The sequence below is a fragment of the Carassius carassius genome, chromosome 3 (assembly GCF_963082965.1).
Source record: "Carassius carassius chromosome 3, fCarCar2.1, whole genome shotgun sequence".
NCBI lineage: Eukaryota > Metazoa > Chordata > Actinopteri > Cypriniformes > Cyprinidae > Carassius > Carassius carassius.
Genome location: NC_081757.1, coordinates 33,205,252 through 33,225,318, shown reverse-complemented (window position 1 = coordinate 33,225,318; position 20,067 = coordinate 33,205,252). Strand labels below are relative to the sequence as shown.

The 20,067-nt window shown below is 36.0% G+C and overlaps 1 protein-coding gene and 1 long non-coding RNA gene across 8 annotated transcripts in view; one reads left to right on the top strand and one right to left on the bottom strand.

Moving 5' to 3' along the window:
- Window positions 1-10,838, bottom strand: part of LOC132124973 (collagen alpha-1(XXV) chain) — a 712,477-nt gene extending 701,639 nt beyond the window's left edge. For all 7 annotated transcript variants that reach the window (XR_009426824.1, XR_009426827.1, XM_059536150.1 and 4 more), the window contains exons 1-2: window positions 10,133-10,838; window positions 9,892-9,964 (exon numbers count right to left, since the gene is read on the bottom strand). Coding sequence is in view for 5 of the 7 variants with exons in the window: in XM_059536150.1 (XP_059392133.1) it covers window positions 9,892-9,964; window positions 10,133-10,429 (370 nt within the window). In the remaining 2 variants the exon portion in view is untranslated. The remainder of the gene's footprint in view (window positions 1-9,891; window positions 9,965-10,132) is intronic.
- A 9,029-nt stretch (window positions 10,839-19,867) lies between these two features.
- Window positions 19,868-20,067, top strand: part of LOC132125038 (uncharacterized) — a 31,101-nt gene continuing 30,901 nt past the window's right edge. Inside the window, exon 1 of the long non-coding RNA XR_009426838.1 lies at window positions 19,868-19,985. This is a non-coding gene — a long non-coding RNA (uncharacterized LOC132125038). The remainder of the gene's footprint in view (window positions 19,986-20,067) is intronic.

Below are 20,067 nucleotides of genomic sequence, written 5' to 3'. Positions count from 1 at the left end.
TCTTTTTAGTCAGAGCAGGAACCTTCAGCTAAAGTTTAAGCTATTAGAAAAAACTAAACATGGCTATACTCTTTTTTTTTTTTTTTTTACTCACATAAAAATATGTGCTTTTATGATTTATAAGGTTATCAGTAGTAGGACTGTGATCATTGGGACATACAATTGATGGCTGCATAATTAATAAAGATTATTGAAAGTGCTTATTTCATATTGCAGAGAAACTCAATGTGCAGAGTGAGAGAGAGGGGGGTTAAGGGAAAGATGATAGAGACAGTGAATGCCTTGATACTTCTTGACACTTCATTTGATTATTTTGCCCATCCACTGTCTAAGGATTTTGATTTATTTTTTAAGTATAACCCAATTCAAACAACTGAAAGAGCCAAAGAGTTTAGCAGTCTGGTGGACACATGAATTGGGTGGTGACTGCAGCAACAGAGGTGGCCTGGGGTGGAGTCAAATTCCCAGCCTGATTTACTGTCCCAGTCCGCCACTGCAGGGAACACAAACCAGACACTGTGACAACATCGTATAGATTTTAAAATATTGCTTATTACTTATAAAGCCCTGAATGGTTTAGCACCTCAGTATTTGAATGAGCTCCTTTTACATTATAATCCTCTACGTCTGCTACATTCTCAAAACTCGATAATACCTAGCAATTTGATAATACCTAGAATATCAAAATCAACTGCGGGCGGCAGATCCTTTTCCTATATGGCGCCTAAACTCTGTAATAACCTACCTTACATTGTTTGGGAGGCAGACACACTCTTGCAGTTTAAATCTAGATTAAAGACCCATCTCTTTAACCTGGTTTACACATAACATACTAATATGCTTTTAATATCCAAATCCGTTAAAGGATTTTTAGGCTGCAATTAGTTAAACCGGAACCGGGAACACTTCCCATACCACCCGATGTACTTGCTATGTCGTTAGAAGAATGGCATCTACTCTGATATTTGTCTGTTTCTTTCTTATTCCGAGGTCACCGTAGCCACCAGATCCAGTCTGTATCCAGATCAGAGGGTCACTGCAGTCACCCGGATCCAGTACGTATCCAAACCAGATGGTGGATCAGCACCTAGAAAGGACCTCTACATCCCTGAAAGACAGCGGAGACCAGGACAACTAGAGCCCCAGATACAGATCCCCTGTAAAGACCTTGTCTCAGATGACCACCAGGACAAGACCACAGGAAACAGATGATTCTTCTGCACAATCTGACTTTGCTGCAGCCTGGAATTGAACTACTGGTTTCGTCTGGTCAGAGGAGAACTGGCCCCCCAACTGAGCCTGGTTTCTCCCAAGGTTTTTTTCTCCATTCTGTCACCAATGGAGTTTTGGTTCCTTGCCGCTGTCGCATCTGGCTTGCTTAGTTGGGGACACTTCATCTACAGCAATATCGTTGACTTGATTGCAAATAAATGCACAGACACTATTTAAACTGAACATAGATGACATCACTGAATTCAATGATGAACTGCCTTTAACTGTCATTTTGCATATTGACACACTGTTTTTCTAATGAATGTTGTTCAGTTGCTTTGACGCAATGTATTTTGTTTAAAGCGCTATATAAATAAAGGTGACTTGACTTGACTTGACATCATCACCCTGAGTACAGGAGCCCAACAAGGATGTGTTTTTAGTCCACTGCTCTACGCCCTCTACAGATATGACTGTGTGTCCTTTCACACCTCCACTTCTGTCATCAAGTTTGCAGATGATACAGAGGTGATGGGCCTCATCTCTAATAACGAGACTGCCTACTTTGATGATTTTGAAAGACTAGCATCATGGTGCCAAACAAACGGTCTCTTTCTGAATATCAACAAAACCAAATAGCTGGTTTTGGACTTCAGGACGAGGGCAGCAGCGGATCTACTCCCCACTAATCATTAACGGGAACCCAGTGGAGAGAGTGAGCATCTTCAAATACCTTGGTGTACACATCTCCGAGGACCTGACCTTGACTAATCACATTCAAGATCAAGTTAAAAAAGCCAGACAATGACTGTACCACCTTTAAATCAGGAGAAAAAGTTCCCCTGGGATCCTGAAAACTTTCTATATTGGGTTATAGAAAGTAAAATGACTCATGAGTGCATTTCCTCGTGGTATGGAAACATATTTTGTTTTCATACCAAGGATGCGCCGTTTCTACATGTATTTAGCTTTGATTTGAAATAAAACAGTGCATCCTTGTGGCCCAGATGACACAGAAGAATACACGCAGCACGGTGATATGGAGTAACACAGAAGAGACCATCAACAAAGGAATTATTGAATAAAGTCATTATTTTTGTTTTCTTCGCTTACAAAAAGCCCCCGTTCCCTTCACTTCATATAACACAGATTGCACATCTAATAGCAGATGGAGTATTCTGACGACAACTTTTCATACCTTTTATGGACCTTGACGCTGTTATTTACTTGGCAGTCTATGGGACAGTCTCAAGCCTCCAGGTTTTCATCCAAAATATCTTAAATTGTGTTCTGAAGACTAACGGAGCTTTTACAGGTTTGGAACAATGTGGGGGTAAGTGATTAATGAAAAAATGTAAATTTTAGGGTCCCTTTAACTCTCAACCAGTATAAGCACGCCCCTTTTCAGCTTCCACATAGAGCATCACAGTCCCGCCCACAGCCGGTGCCGGAAGTAAAAATTCAATACAATTTCTGCATTGACAGTTGGGGTATAAGCCATAAAAACATAACCATACATGGTAGACTTAAAACCAGCTACGGCTGTACTAAGCGATAGTATATGCTCATATAAACGCCAAAGGTTCATGGGGCACTAACCTTGTTTTGAGATAAATGGCTTTTATTCGCGATGTTTTGGATAAGTACTTCATTACCCACAATCCTGAACAATCCCACAGTGATGCATCTGATTGGTGGAACTCGTGTAACCGTCTGGTTAAACCCCACGAAGGTCCGTGAAGACTGAAGATCATTAATAAAAAAATAAAATAAAATGAAAACCTGTGTTGCGTTTTTGCACGTTAGACTTATCAGTGCAATCATGATCTCCTTGGCTGCCATGATGGCTTTTTTCAAGGAGGAAAACAAAAGTGTTCAAAGGTGTGAAAACCACTTCAGATCAGGTCATGTAGTTGAGTGTAGCGTGTCCGAGGGTCAGCTTGTGGGTTTTGTAAGGGCCAGCATTAGGGACAAGACCTACAAAGTTTTGGTGAGTTTTGCAGGGAGGTTGGTAACGTTAGTTAGCATTATCGTCCACTTTAGCTAGACTACTGTAGCCTTCATTTAGTATGAGTCATATCAAGCATTTTATAATGCCACTGTCAAAAAAAATAGCCTAGGCATAACTTTTTGTGCATTTACTGATTTGTGTAATGGCAACGACATGTGTTGACGACTGAACGGTGATTGCAGTCAGGTACAAACTAAGCACTGCACCATGTTGCTGACGTTATCGTTAACCGCTTTCACACACGCACACAATATATAAAATACACAATGATAAATATAAAAATCAATACACAATACCTATATAAAACACTATTTATTTACACAATTAATACTGAAAGAACTGCTATTACTGCACATTCACTATATAAAATAAAATTCACTTGAGGAAAAAGTTTGTGCGGCCGTCGTCAGATTTGAAGTCGCTCAAAAGGCTCGTTCGCGGTTGTGGCTTCAGTCGACTTCAGTGAGTCGCGGTGGTTTATGGGATGAGTAGTTCCTTCGCTCGAAGTGAAAATATGTACACAGTCTTGTACCTTTGACTTTTTTTGGATTTTCTCTTAATTTTTTCACTCGAAATGATATGTTATATGCTTATGAGTTCAGTCGTAGCTGGTTATCCTCACATATGCTCTAAAACTCTTTAGATACGTATTTTTCCGAAAGTCAATGTGAGAAATGAATGGGAAATTTACTTCCAGCACCAAAGCTCTCTCGGGCTGTGGACGGGACTGTGATGCTCTATGCCCCACAAAAACATTTAATATAGACATTAATATAGACATTATAGATGTACAGCAGATGTTGAATGTGTGTAGCAATATTCATGCAGCAAACTTAAATTATTTTTTTCAAGTTTTTTTTTAATAAATAACTTTTAAACCATTTAACTGATAGTATTAATCAGTCAAAATTCTTACTTTTGGCCCATTTTAAACAAAATAAAATGAACTGCTCTATTTATTTAGAAGCACGGGTCACTTAAAAAAAAAATTATTGTAATTTTTATCATTTTTATTTTATTAATCAAAATACAATGCCCACAATATAATATTCATTGTCCGGCTGCTGATACTCCAGGGACGAGCTAAGTAGCCTACTAATATCTTAATCCGTTTGCAACAAAACCAAATTAATCAAGAATTTATAGTGCTATATCTCAGCTTAATTAAACAATTGTACTGTGTACACTGTTTAAAAGAACCTTTAAAAATATTGCACTGAAATGTGCGCTAAAGGTATTTGCATATTTTAATTAAAATTGTCATGTTTGTGGTTTTTCATCATTATACAATCTGTTTAAATAATATTCAGAAATATGCAGTGCTAATATTTGTCTTATTTTCTGCTTAACTTTTCTTAAAACAGAATAGGCCTATACCCTAAATAAGGATAGGCTAAATTATATTGGAACGCATCTCCAAAATAATTGCATACAGATGCACGTTGTCAGTGCTGTTCAGTCAGTGCTTAACAACGGGCAAATAAAATATACAGTAATGTGACAAAAATGATTTAGTAAAGATCAGTGAGAATATTCATATGTGCTGCCAATGCTAAAACAAATAAGGCAGTTTGAAGAAACACCCTTCAAAGTATGAAGTGAAGAAGGACAATACAGTCATTTATTTCCTTCAACTGTAAAAGTATAAGTTAGTAGTGCTAACAAGAGATATTGTTGGTGTGGTCAAGAGCTACAGGTTTTGTTGATGTACTTAATCTGGTGTGCAATATTTCACTCATTTTATTTTTGCACAAACCAGTCAGCCATCAGGCAAAAATGTAAAAAGTGATATTGATGGAGACTGCGACTTATTATAGTTGTATACTTACAGTAACTCCTTTCTACTAAATATGACATCCCTCCAAATTTCCTCTGAAAAGGTTTTGTGTAATGGACTATTGGTCATTGTTGATGTTGCCACTTTAATTTAATTTTGAAAATGTTGCACACACTACTAAGTTCAGCCCAGGGCTGGACTGGGACAAAAAAAAGGCCCTGGCATTTTTGCTCAGACCGGCCCACCACAATCAGTCGTACAAAGCAAACCAGTACACCATCCTTGCAGTTCCTGAAGATACGCACATCTACCGTTCCATTCCCAAAAACCCCTACAAAGCTGAGAACTAAGTGCCATAGCCCAGTGTACTCTCTCTCTCTTGCCTGACTCCCTGGTTATCAAAGCTGCTCTCCTCCACTGCTAACTCAACCTGGCTTGACTATACATAAGGACAGAGAGAGAGATGATTACAATTATTTGGAAGAGTTATTAAAAGTACACTTAGTAAGGATCCATTTTGGATAATAGTCCTGTATTCTTGAAGAGCAGGATTTCTAGATGGACAATGTGCCCGGTATGCCAGATTATCAGTCCAGCCCTGGTTCAGCCTGATTTTGGTTAACTGAACCTCAACTAGAAGTATTTTTTGTTTCCATCTGCTGGTTAAATTAAAGGGGTCATATGATGCAAGTAAATTTTTTCCTTTCTCTTTGGCATGATACAAGCTCTTGGTGCATAAATCCAAAGAGATATTCTTTATAAAAGTTAAGACTTGTCCATGCCCTCCTAAAAACACCTCGTTTAAATACTTCCCCACATCAACGTCACTATCTGGGAAGATTTGCACAACACCGAAATTGTTCATGCAAAGAAAAGAAGGTGTAACTTTTATTCGTGCTGTATTATTGTTGTTGCTGCCACCACGTTTCATTGTGAAAGCGAAACTACTTTGAAACTACCAACTTTGCAAGGACAGTCTGGCCCTTTTGACTCACAGCCTGTAAGTAAATTTATCATATTTAAAGATTTGCCACTGATGATTCAAACGCAAGTTTAATGCTTGTTTTACACATACTCCATCTGCAGTGCGTATGCAGTCCGTGTGCGTTACGTATGTGGTGCAGAAGCAGCATGGCCTCATTGTGCTTTCACACAGGACGCATTTGAACTCCGCTACTGATCCGTGGCTGTTTAGTCCACAAACACAACATTTGTCCATTATTTTGATTTCAAATCATGAAAAAAAAAAAAATTCATTATGTGATACTCTTTTATCACAGTACAGTGACAATCTTTCATAGACATTAATTTAAACTCAAATATAAACAACGTATTACTCATGCATCTGACTGCTAGGTTTGTATAATAAGTTGCTGAAGCAAGTGGCAACACATTTAAATACAACATTTAACCTACTTTTTTTGTTAGACTATCACAAACATTTAAAATTAAAACTCAACACTGACAGAAACAGTCGACTCACGTGGCTTTTGCATTAAAATCTTTATTACAAGCAATCGGACAGGTCTTAAATAACTTTGTTTTCCTGCCTCTATAAAAGTGCATATATTAGGCAGAGTTGTTTCTAGTATTGGAAATATCACCGATACCACAACAAATTCTGGCGGTATCGGCGAGTACATGAACCCATATACCGATCTGATACCATTTTCTTAAACAAGACCTATTTATGACCGCTAGCTTTGCCTAACTGCTGCACGGTTCTTCTTCGCTGCTCAGAATGCATGACAAACACAGTAAGTTGTGCTCTGTTGCCACAAGCAACCTTTGTTTAGAGCAGTGAAGAAGAAATGAAAACTCGTTAGCAGTATGTCCGCTGTTTAGCAGTATTTCAGACTGGACCAACCAGACAGTAAAACGGCGACTAGGGTATTCGGTTCCGGCAGCTGCTTTCAGTCGCTTCCGTGTTAGTCTAAGCGCAGGGCTCCAGACTGTAGCCGAATATATACTAGTGTCTGTGAATATTAAACTGCAAAATAATATTAAAATATTATTCCAGCAAATTCTACATCTCTGTGGGTGAAGGGCGCAGGTGCGCGGTAGCTCGCTGTCACTATATGAGGACACGAATGCATAAACCGTCACTTCATGAGAATTTACTGTTTCATTTGAGAAAACTGTCATATCATAAACACAGACACTCAAAGATCTTCATGGCAACCCATCAAAATAAATGTTCGGTTTAACGTGAGTAAATTGACAATATATTAAGCTACTGTTGTAGCCTACAGTAGATTTAGCTATGTCTCTACATAGTAATAATAATACGTTTCTATTAATATATTAATTATGCCAAGACGGTTGCTTGTTTTTTACTTGTTTTGTTGTAAAGAGATTGTCTGATTAATATATCATTTTTTATATTCCTAGACTTATTTGTTGCAGTTTTTTTATACAGTTATATTGTAAAACTAAAATACCTTTTTTAGTTTGCGGTGTTTCTTGGCTGCATTTGAAGTTATTTTTCGCTTAAGAAAATAAATAATATTACTGTCAAATTCATGTCAGATGATAAAAATACTGTAATAAATACAGTAGTTCACCATGTATTTGTTCATGTTTTATTAAGGGATAAGTCTGAAGCACACCATAAAATAATTATAGCAATTTACACAGGGCTAGTAGTATATACAGCTGTATATACAGATACACACCCAGGTATCGGATCAGTACTCGGTATCGACCCAGGTATCGGAATCGGTATCAGAAAGAGAAAAAGGGTATCAGAACATCTCTAATATTAGCTTGCCTTGTTTATCTAAAGTTGCTCTTTTTCTTGTTTTAAACCTGGCCAAAAACCCATGTGCTGTGTGTGAAACACAGAAGGCTTTAATTAGTATACATTTCTTGTGAAATGACTGCATTTCCGTGTCAATTCATGTTCATTTTACCGCAAACAATGCACTGTCACTTTAATTTAGCGTGTTCAGCACAGCAAAAATAGACTCAGTACGTAAACGATCGCTGCACTGCTGCAGATGAACCACTCCTGGAATGCACTGACGGACCACAACCGCGTGCAGTGTGAATGCTGGAATCCATTAACATGGGTGCGTAAACAAATACGCAACGCATATGCACTGCAGATGGAGTATGTGTGAAACAAGAGTAAGCAGTGTAGAGTAACGCTTGTTGTTTGTCGTTTCTCTGATCACAAATGCAGACATGGTTTTATGTTTACGCGGCACAATACACAACGCAATGCGTAAAAACACAGTATATATATATGGTATAAGTCATTATAATCAGTAATTATTTCCCCACTGGATGCAACAAATGCCTCGTTTGTAATGGGTTTTATTTCACCGTGCCGGGAGACTGTATCACAGTATGTTAAGGGGCGTAACATTTCCACCACACACTTTAGATGTTCAGCCAATCACAACACACTGGATTAGAGCTTAGATTCTCTGCCCGAGCCCGAGCTCGGGGCATAGAGATGGGGCATAGAGGAGCAACAATATTGTACATTATGTGGAAAACAAGTGTGTTATTTTTTATTTTATTTTATTTTTTTACATTAAACCGCTATAACATTGCATTACACCAAAAACACAACATAATTACCATAACAACAAAGTATTTTCAGTGTTTCAGCCCAAAGATGTTCTCTCAGCTTTGAAACTGACATATCATTCATTTTATAAACTGTGTTCACTAAAAAAAAAAAATAATAATAATAATAATAATAATAATAATTAAATAAACAAAATAAAAATTTAAAGAAATTGTCATTTTGTAAATCTCCAGTGACTAAGACAACAAATTAATTGAGAGCTTTCAAAAAATCTTTGTAGTTAGAGGATAAATTTCTATTTAGTTATTATACAGGTAGCTATTAAGAATCATCTGTCATTTGTCATGCAGCAACATTTAAAGACTAAAATAATCCTTCGACTTATGTTTCATATGAATTACAAACAGACAAAAATTTGTGCTGCACTATAATGGAAAATAATATTAGGGCATTAGATCAGGAATACAGCAGCTTTGTTCTGCTGAGTGCCCCAGAATTACATACTCCAGAATATTAAATTCAGGATGACATCTCTTCCTATGTAGGCTATCAACCAGACTGATTTCAATCCTGTCTTCTGCATTCTGGTGGACATTGCGTATCATCAATAACTTCATAAACATCAACTTAAATTTTACTCCTCAAAATGAACAAGTAAATTTTATTTAACTTATTTATTATGAAAGTTTTTATTTTTATTTTTTATCACTACTAGGAAATCATATAGTGACCATTTCTTTTATTTATTTTTTTTTTTTTTTACTAGTAAATATACATTAGATAATTTCCAATGACAGTGTTTCTTAACTCCAGTAGGTACCCACCTACCAGAATGTTTAGATGCCTCACTAATTAAAACACCTAATTTAAAGCATTGCTTTCTTAGTGAATTGAACAGGTTGACATCTAAAACATACTGGGAGATTTACTAATAAGGTTAACAATATAAATATAAATTATTGTACTACATGTACTACAACAATTCTAAAAAAGATTTTTTTACAAATAAAATAAAAAATACTTGTCTAAAAACTGGGTACTAGTGTCTCATTAAGTATTAGGAAAACTTGAATAGTTAAGAAATATTAGTAGACTAAATAATAAATAAATACCAAATGAATAGTTAACAGTGAAATACCACCTGTGAAAACCAACAATATACAGTATATATATATATATATATATATATATACACACACACACACACATATATATATATATATATATATATATATATATATATATATATATATATATATATATACATATACATACATTATATATATATATATATATATATATATATATATATATATATATATATATATATATATATATATATATAGGCAGTACCTGGTGGGCAGTTGCATTCGGGTGATGAGACTTGACGGGCAGTCCTTATTCTAACCAAGTGTTCATAGGAACGCTGTCAGAATCAATAGATAAAAGAAACAAGTAAACGCTCAGCCATAAATGAAGGTAGGAGACATGGCAACTTATACAGTGGTGTGAAGTCTTTCGTATTTGTAAGAAATGCTAATGCTGTTAACTAAAATGTCTCGAGTTGAAGCTGTAGATGGAATAGGCTACTTACCTGTGACAGCAGCTCGTCCACTCGCTCCTGGATCATTGAATTAAATTGATCCACAGAGATCCCATGAAACGGGTTTAAGACCCCCGCGCCACTTCCAATCTCCAGATCCACGATTCTGTCCCGCATATCACTGGTCTGAACACTCAGTAAAAAGCAAAAGGCGAAGGACACAAGAGAAAACACAAAAGGCATCACATCCACTGTAGCTCGAAGACAGTGGCGTCGCTTGCCATGATCGGTTTCGTTCTCCATTTTCCCCGCGTTTTGGGAATCCTTATTTGCTCCTAAATCACTCATGACTCACTCTCAACCGTATACTATGTGCTATCACCAGTACTGCCGGGATGAGAATGACCGAGTCTTATATTATTTCAATTTGTCTTGGGGCGGTTCGCGCACATGCACTGAAAGACGGTGTGAACGGCGACTGGTTTCACGGCTTGTACTAGCCCTCTGCGAACTTGTTGCACTACTGCAAAGAGCCCCATGAACGCATTTAGCCCAGCCTAAGTCTTACGACGAAGCCGTGACAGATTTTGTGGCAAGAAATGTAAAACCGCAGAAGAGTGGCAAATGCTTTGCGCATTCCACACAATCCATTCAGCATAACGCCTCAGAATCAACACGATCCATCAAAAAACCTTTAGAGACCTCACAGAGTCACTCTTTAAATCACCAGCTGGGTCGCATTTCTCGTGAAAGGTAGTAAGAGCGTATACAATGTTTCAATGGGATTTTCCATTGAACAATGGCGTTCATAATTATGCACGAGAACTCGGGCATTGTGAGTAAATATATGAGGGACTGTTGTTGTTGTTTTAGTTACGTCTTGCAATAAACTACATCGCCATATTTCCCAGCAAATAATTTTCTGTTTGAAAAAAAGACGTCTAATAGCAGTCCAAACAAAGCCCACGACGTCTAGGCTAAAATAAGGATAAATTTGTGCTGTCAATGAAAATTGAATAGACGTCTAATCATACCCCAATATTATAGTAGAGAGATTAGACAGATATTAAACGTCTACATACTGTATATAGCCTACGTCTAATAGACAGTGAAAATGTGTCTTAACCACTGGTGTAGTGGTGCCTGGAGAAGTGGATATAGCCTACTTTTAATTTATGCCACAATTTTTTTAAGCGGCCCAGCAAAGAATGAACGGCCTGTGTTATAAACAGTGGTAAAACAAGTCTTGCATATGTAGTACACCCCAAAATGGGCCAGCAGTATTTGCACATTTTCTCTTAATGTAACTTCTACAGTAATAATTAAAATATTTGTAAAAATTGCATAGACTGCAACAATTAACATTTGGACAGAACCTCTAGTAGACAAGCTCTATTGTTTAGTTATCTGTATCATCTCTATTTGATACCAATATATTGTGATCAATTTATCCAGAATTGTGCAGCATACTTTAATGTTTGACAGACTGTTTCTCCCATGGCATTCTCCCATTCCTTATAATGTACTGATTCAAATTAGGAGTCAATGATTTATTATTATTTTATCCCTCTGCACGTTTCCCTGACATGCACTCAAGCCCCACACCGACTCTGCTTGCATTCACGAAACCTACCTGCAAAGCTACCTGAAAAACAATGCGCAACTGCATCTAGGACATAGGCTTTTTTTAACGTATAGTGTGGTCACACCACATGTTGATTTAATTTAGTTAAGTTAATAGAAGTTAATTAATAAAATCTATTTATGGCATTATTTTTGACGGCATCCTCACTTTACAGCATTTTTACACAAGTGTCTAAAACTTTGCACAGTAGTGTAGCTTTGCAGGTTTCTTGAAGCGTTTTGGAGACATTGCAATGGTTCTTCTGGATTTAGTCTGTCTCAGTTTGTTCTGTTTCTTCATGTTATTCTAGACAGATTGGATGAAGATGATGAGATCAGATCTCTCTGTGGAGATTCCTAGTGCAAAAAAAAACCTCACTGGATTATTACATTTAATGGCAAAAATAATGTTTGGAAATGTAAACTGATATTTCCTACTGACACACTACAGCAAAACATAGAAATAACTGACTTAAAAACATTTTTTGTTGGTGAAAATACTAGTGGTTTAACCATTGTGCGTTGTTTTCGTCCACTAGGGGGTAAAGTTGAGTCTTATTTTGGCCACAACTTTCTCTGTGTTTCAGCTAATGGAATGATTTTTGGTGACAAATCTTATTTTGACCCATATTTTGGGAAAATGCTTTGAATTTTTTCAAAAACTCAACGGTACACTTGTTCTTCAAAATCATTTTCTTTTTCTTATTTGGCAGATGCTGTGATGACCAACTTCCTGGCAGCAACAGAGTTGGACTTGAGGAATGCAATTGGAAAGCATTTAAAATAATAATAATTATAATAATAAATACATACACAATTAATAAGTTCCTTTAAGTTCGCTGTTGGTTGTTTTATTTGTCAAAATAAGTAAACCAAAAAAAGGGTTAATCTTTTTTTTTTTATGTTGTCATTTATCAGTAATGTTTTAATGTTAAGTGTGATAACATGCTCTCGATTTGTATTAGATTTTTTTTTCTTTTAAGTATCTTAAAAAACTTGTATATAATATATATACAAAAGTCTAAACCCTTGTGGATTGTTCAAATTCACTACCATTTCGGGATGTTCGTGGATGAAAACATCCACTAAATTAAACTGCTCTAAAAATGTATCAGATAAATATTTTTTGCATAAATCTATTAATCAACCTCAGTCCTGATCAAAACTACCAAATAAAAAAAAAAATCCAAGATTTTAACTTTGTAATTACCAAGATCATAAATGATGTCACTGATTTGGGAAAAAAACACACAAAATTACATATTTTCAATATAAAAAGTGATTGTGGACTGGATTTTTTTTTACCTTTTATCACAGTCTTGGGCATGTCAAAGATTAGTAACAAGATTGGCTTTGATGCATTGTTAGTTTTTGTGCAACATTAGATTTAAATTTTTTCTCCCTAATTTGTTGGTGGCTGTTTTTGCCCCATTGACTTCCATTATAACGACATTTTTTGATTGCAAAGCCATGACACCATATAATCATGCATTCTTGATTGTTTGTGGTTTTCACTTTTGGGAAGAGGTAAAAAAATGTATTTTTACAGTTGATCACTAGGTTGGACCATTAAACCTTTAAATAGGCCTGTGCAAAAAAAGGCTTGGTTTCTGGCTTGTATATGGAATTATATGGAGTATAACAGCAAATTATAGTGTTTGTGTGTGTGTGAGATTCTTGATTGTTGGTGGTTTTCCCTGTTGGGAAGAGGTAACATTTGTTATTTTTTACAGTTGATCACTAGGTGGGACCATTAACCCTTTAGATAGGCCTATGCAAAAAAGGCATAGTTTCTGGCTTGTATGGAGTTATATGGAGTATAATAGCAAATTATAGTGTGTGTGTGTGTGTGTGTGTGTGTGTGTGTGTGTGTGTGTGTGTGTGTGTGTGTGTGTGTGATAGAGAGAGAGAGAGAAAGAGAGGGTGTGAGAGAGACCTTTGTGCACTTACCTTGATGTAACTACATGGAGTAAACAATAAAAAAAGAAGTGTGTTTATGCACCTGCTTCCTTTTGAGGGTGAAAAGTACAGATGGCCTATAAGTGAAATGCTCCTCTTTTCTTGATGGTAAAGCCAGTTTAAAACCTTAAAATCCTGTAAAAAAATCTACTTCGCATCAAATGTATGAACATAATGTATCATGAACCAAAATGCAATACCAACTTCAAATAAGCTGCAGCTTGCTGGTGGGGTCATGCTACATAATCATTTCTAAAACTTTGGTACAAGTCAAGCCCTTTCTCGTGTTGCTTGCTGCTCTTCTCACCATTAAATATCCAGCACGATGGCATGCAAGTGTTTAAATCCACGTACTTTGCTTTTGTTTAGTCTATTCGCTTGTTAAGTCTGACGTCACGTAGCAGCGCTTCCGTTTCCAAACGCTCTATCAGTTACCACGAGAAAACAACAAAAGGTGCTAATATGAACTCACAATGTGATAGAATACTAGCGAAAAAGTTATAATATTAACCTTTAACTCCATACCGAAGTACCAGATAGCCAGACAATGAAAATATAAATATAAAAAAAATATATAAAAATGATTTGTATTTGGGACGCTGTGAGCACGGAGACTGTAGTGTATATCGTAAGTTTGAAAGCGTTTAACTTGAATTATCAATATGAATAAACAGTGCTCATAAACGGCTGCTGAGGTCATATTCTCAAGTGAAGCGAGTTGAGGCCTGGACCCGGAAACAGCGCTTCTTACGTCATCACTTAACAACCGAATACTTTCACCACCATTAAAAGGCAGCAGGTACATAAATACACTTTTGTTTACTCCATGTAGTTCTAAGAGCTGAGGTGTACATTGTGATTTTCTGAAATACATTAAGGTAAGTGCGCAAAGGTCTCTCTCACAAACACTCTCTCTCTCTCTCTCTCTCTCACACACACACACATACACACTCAATATAATATGCTGTTATACTCCATATAGCTTCATATACAAGTCAGAAACTAAGCTTTTTTTGCACAGGCCTATCTAAATGGTTAATGGTCCCACCTAGTGATCAACTGTAAAAAACAAAAAACAAATGTTACCTCTTCCCAACAGGGAAAACCACCAACAATCAAGAATCTCACACACACACAAACACTATAATTTGCTTTTATACTCCATATAACTCCATATACAAGCCAGTAACTAAGCCTTTTTTTGCACAGGCCTATCTAAAGGGTTAATGGTCCCACCTAGTGATCAACTGTAAAATTAACAAATTTTACCTCTTCCCAAAGGGGAAAACCAAAAACAATCAAGAATGCATGATTACATGGTGTCATGGCTTTGCAATCAAAAAATGTCATTATAATGGAAGTCAATGGGGCAAAAACAGCCACCAACAACAAATTAGGGAGAAAAAAATTAAATCTAATGTTGCACAAAAACTAAAAATGCATCAAAGCCAATGTTGCTACTAATCTTTGACATGCCCAAGACTGTTATAAAAAGAAAAAAAAAAAATCCAGCCGCAATTACTTTTATATTGAAAATAAGTCATTTTGTGTGTTTTTTTTCCCCCAAATCAGTGACATCATTTATTAACTTGGCAATTAAAGAGTTAAAATCTTGGATTTTTTAAAAAACATTTGGTAGTTTTGATCAGGACTGAGGTTGATTAACAGGTTTTTGAAAAAAAAAAATGAAAAAAAAATATGAATCTGATACATTTTTACAGCAGTTTAATTGAGTGGATGTTTTCATCCCGAACAACTCGAAAGGGTAGTGAATTTGAACAATCCACAAGGGTTTAGACTTTTGTATATATATTATATACAAGTATTTTAAGATACTTAAAAGAAAAAAAAAAATCTAATACAAATCGAGAGCATGTTATCACACTTAACATTAAAACATTACTGATAAATGACAACATAAAAAAAAAGATTAACCCTTTTTTTGGTTTACTTATTTTGACAAATAAAACAACCAACAGCGAATTTAAAGGAACTTATTAATTGTGTATGTATTTATTATTATAATTATTATTATTTTAAATGCTTTCCAATTTCATTCCTCAAGTCCAACTCTGTTGCTGCCAGGAAGTTGGTCATCACAGCATCTGCCAAATAAGAAAAAGAAAATGATTTTGAAGAATGATTTTTTTTTTTTGTTTTTTTTTTTTTGAGTAATTGTGACAGGGAGTCACTCTCTTTTGCTTGGACGCCTACTAAAAACAAAAACGATATACATATTATATATATATATATATATATATATATATATATATATAGTCTGCAGCAGATCACCCCACTTCATGTTGAATTTGGACATGAGGAATCTTTTTTTAACCCTAAAATATAATACAGATTGAGTTGGCTAAAAACTGCAAAGTTTGACATTTCAAAATGACCAGTAAAGGAATTTTTTTTTTTTTTTTATTTCTGATTGAGTATTAACACAACAATGTTAGATTAAGTTTGCACGTTTTGTATGCTTTACCTGTCCAGCATCCTGCTGGCACTGTCTTTGAGTTTTCTTCTTCAATTCTGCACAACTTTGACACCTGAATAACACATACAAATGTCAGACGGGTAGTATTATATGTGTCTGTGTACAAGGGTTTACCAACCTTAAACACTGATGCCCATTGACCTGCAAGTTTTTAATCACTAACCCTTTAGCACTCTTTATTCCACCAGTTTAAAGGTGCTCTAAGTGATGTCACACATTTTTTAGGCCAAAACATTTTTTGTCACATCCAGCAAACATCTCCTCACTATCCACTAGCTGCTTGTCCCCTGAACACACTGTAAAAAAAACGGGGTCTCTCTAGACACCACAGGCTCCACAAACAACAAGAAAAACAAACTGGGCTCACCCGCACCACAAAACATAATAAACTGTTCCAGCCAATAACCGACAAGAAAGATTTGGGGGTGGGGTTTGGGGGGTTAGTGCACGGATGAGGAGGAGGGAGGGTCTAGCTAGCCTTTGAACGTCAACAAGATGTTACGACTCCCGGCATCGCTTAGAGCACCTTTAAGTTTTCCCTGTTAGTGCCCCCCACAATCTGTCTCTGCCTCCAAAATTGTCTGGCACCGCACAAAGTCAAAGTCAAAGTCACCTTTATTTATATACCGCTTTAAACAAAATACATTGCGTCAAAACAACTGAACAACATTCATTAGGAAAACAGTGTCAATAATGCAAAAATTATAGTTAAAGGCAGTTCATCATTGGATTCAGTTAGGCTATGTCATCTCTGTTCAGTTAAATAGTGTCTGTGCATTTATTTGCAATCAAGTCAACGATATCGCTGTAGATGAAGTGTCCCCAACTAAGCAAGCCAGAGGCGACAGCGGCAAGGAACCGAAACTCCATCGGTGACAGAATGGAGAAAAAAACCTTGGGAGAAACCAGGCTCAGTTGGGGGGCCAGTTCTCCTCTGACCAGGCGAAACCAGTAGTTCAATTCCAGGCTGCAGCAAAGTCAGATTGTGCAGAAGAATCATCTGTTTCCTGTGGTCTTGTCCTGGTGCTCCTCTGAGACAAGGTCTTTACAGGGGATCTGTATCTGGGGCTCTAGTTGTCCTGGTCTCCGCTGTCTTTCAGGGATGTAGAGGTCCTTTCTAGGTGCTGATCCAGCATCTGGTCTGGATACGTACTGGATCCGGGTGACTGCAGTGACCCTCTGATCTGGACACAGACTGGATCTGGTGGCCACGGTGACCTCGGAACAAGAGAGAAACAGACTCGACTTCATAACAACACAGTGATAGTTGCAATAACTAAAAAGTAGCCTAATACACACATTAACCTCAAATGTACATGGAATAATAAATTCACACATAACATTTTATTACATTGTTTTCAGTTTGTACTGTTTGTTGCTGCATTGCACATCTGAGCTATTTGCACTATTTTAATACTGCTGCAAACTTTTTAGAATTGATAATTTTATATTGCCATTTTAAATAATTTGTGTTCTTAAGCTTTACTATCAATTTGGAAGTTTCAAAATAAATCTTATTGTACTCGCACAGTGACAAAGATATTCTATTAAATTAGCTTATGCTCTCTCTGTATCTAACAAGACATTTTTTCATTTATAAATTCAATATAATTATTAAAATAAATGATGGACTTTGTCAAAGATGAGAGCTGTAGTGAGGAAATGTTGGTTTGGAGAGTGTTTTTTTTTGTTTTATTTTATACCATTGCAGCCTTGATCTTCTCAATATCCCTCCTCAGTTTGTCCAATTCTGTGTGTGAGTGTGTTCACTGTATAAATTAATATGGATTAATCTTTGTCAAAGTTGTTTATTCTTTTGTTTGCTCTTTCGCCTCTTCTTGCGCTGTTTAAAAATCGCTTGAGTTTGTAAACACGTACAAATGATAGAACCTTTACTCTATTAAATTTTGCAATTAATCCTCTGAACACATGCATGCTGAAACGTGGGCCTAGTCCAATTTACTATCAACTACGATCTGCCCTCTTCACTAAAACGTCACAGTTCCTAAACATGATAACAAATAATATAGATAAATAATAAACTCAAAACAAAACAAAACACTGATACTTACAAGACCAAGCAGGAATGTCCTTTGACTTTTGTTGTTTGACCGCTGCTCTTCAATAGGTCAACTTAGTGCTCTCTTATGTATAAACAAAATTCAAAACACAACAGTGATCTCTACTAACTGTCAAGTCTCACATTGACAGTAGTCATGTCTAGGTAGGGCTACAAATAGTTCCATGTATATTTTGGTCATTGTTTTTGGCCAAAAAACGAAAAACAAGAATTCGGCTTCAATTTAAATTTTTCGTTCAGGGGTAGAGAAATTAATAAAAAGCTTGAATATTCAATTTCTACATGTGGATGGGAATTAAAAGCCCCTTTCTGCTGATTGGTTAGAAGAAAAAAAAAATCAAACCATTTAAATACTGGTTCTCTGCTGCTACAGTTGTATGGATTCTTAAACTGTTTTATTGCAACTAAAATTAAAGGTTTTTTTGTTTGTTTGTTTATTTTTTTCACGAAACAACCAGACAAATAAATGACTCCCCAGATAGCAAACTGACATAGAATCAACGTCGAATCGACGTTTCTCGTGGCGTCGAAACAACGTTGATCTCCGACGTCGATCCAACATTGTTTTGCTCATCGGGTTAATGTTGATCCAACGTCAGGCACGCCATTCAAAACTAACGGAAAATCGACGCAATTGGTTGTGTTACCTAACGTTGAATCGAAGTTGATTTTCAGTTAATTGAAACGACATCAGAGAATCAATACGTTTTCAACATAAAATCGATCTAATTGGTTTGTTTACCTAACGTTGAAACGACGTCGATTTCATTTGGGTAAAACTACTTTACTATTAACATTTTCTGCTTGTTTTAAAAATCTCACATACTTACTACTAAATAAATTAGCCTGTAGAAGTAAAACTTTATTAAACACATCACAGTCATAATTTCTTTATTATTTCCCAGCAGGCACATGACCGACCTTCAACGTTGAAATATGGTTGAAATAAGGCCAGTTGTGGTTTCAACGTTGAAACAACGTTGATTCAACGTTGAAAGCCTAATGGTTGAAAAACTTCCAGCACATGACCAACTTTCAACGTTGAAATATGGTTGAAATAAGGCCAGTTGTGGTTTCAACGTTGAAACAACGTTGATTCAATGTTTAAAGATGAACAGTTGAAAAACTTCCAGCACATGACCAACTTTCAACGTTGAAATATGGTTGAAATAAGGTCAGTTGTTTTAATGAAACAACGTTAAAAATGTTTAATGCTGAATGGCTGAAAAAAGGTTAACAAACTTTTAAATTATTTATATTAAATTATTTAAGATTATTATTATTTTAATAGCATTTTAAAATATTTTAGTCATGATACCTATAATAAAATCTAAAGGTATATGTTAAATATTATCATCAACAACAATAAAACTAAATACATTTCGCTGCTTTATCACACTGAAACAACTCCTATTGGTAGTTTTGTTTTATTTGATCATTATTGGTTAATCTGGCTGTCATTCATGAAACTGGACAATGAATCGGTTCGCGCCTTTCTACATTTAAAAATATGACCGTTATTGTCGTCTTTGAGTGAGGCTGAGGCGGCTGACTGTGAGCTGCTGTTCGTTATAGCTGACTGCTCGGTCGGTCCCGAGTTATTTAATATTTGCCTGTTCATTTTTTTTTTTTTTTTTTTTTTGAGCGAATTTGAGTCGTGACATGTCAAAGGAGAACAAAAACTGTGAACACAAGAAGGGTCAGATGTGTTCTGCGAGGTCCTGCAAACATACTGGCAAAATGAGGTAAGAAAATCGCTATCTTTATTATCTTTTGAAAATAGTAAAGTATAACCAGAGTTTACAAATAGATAGAAGATAAATACCC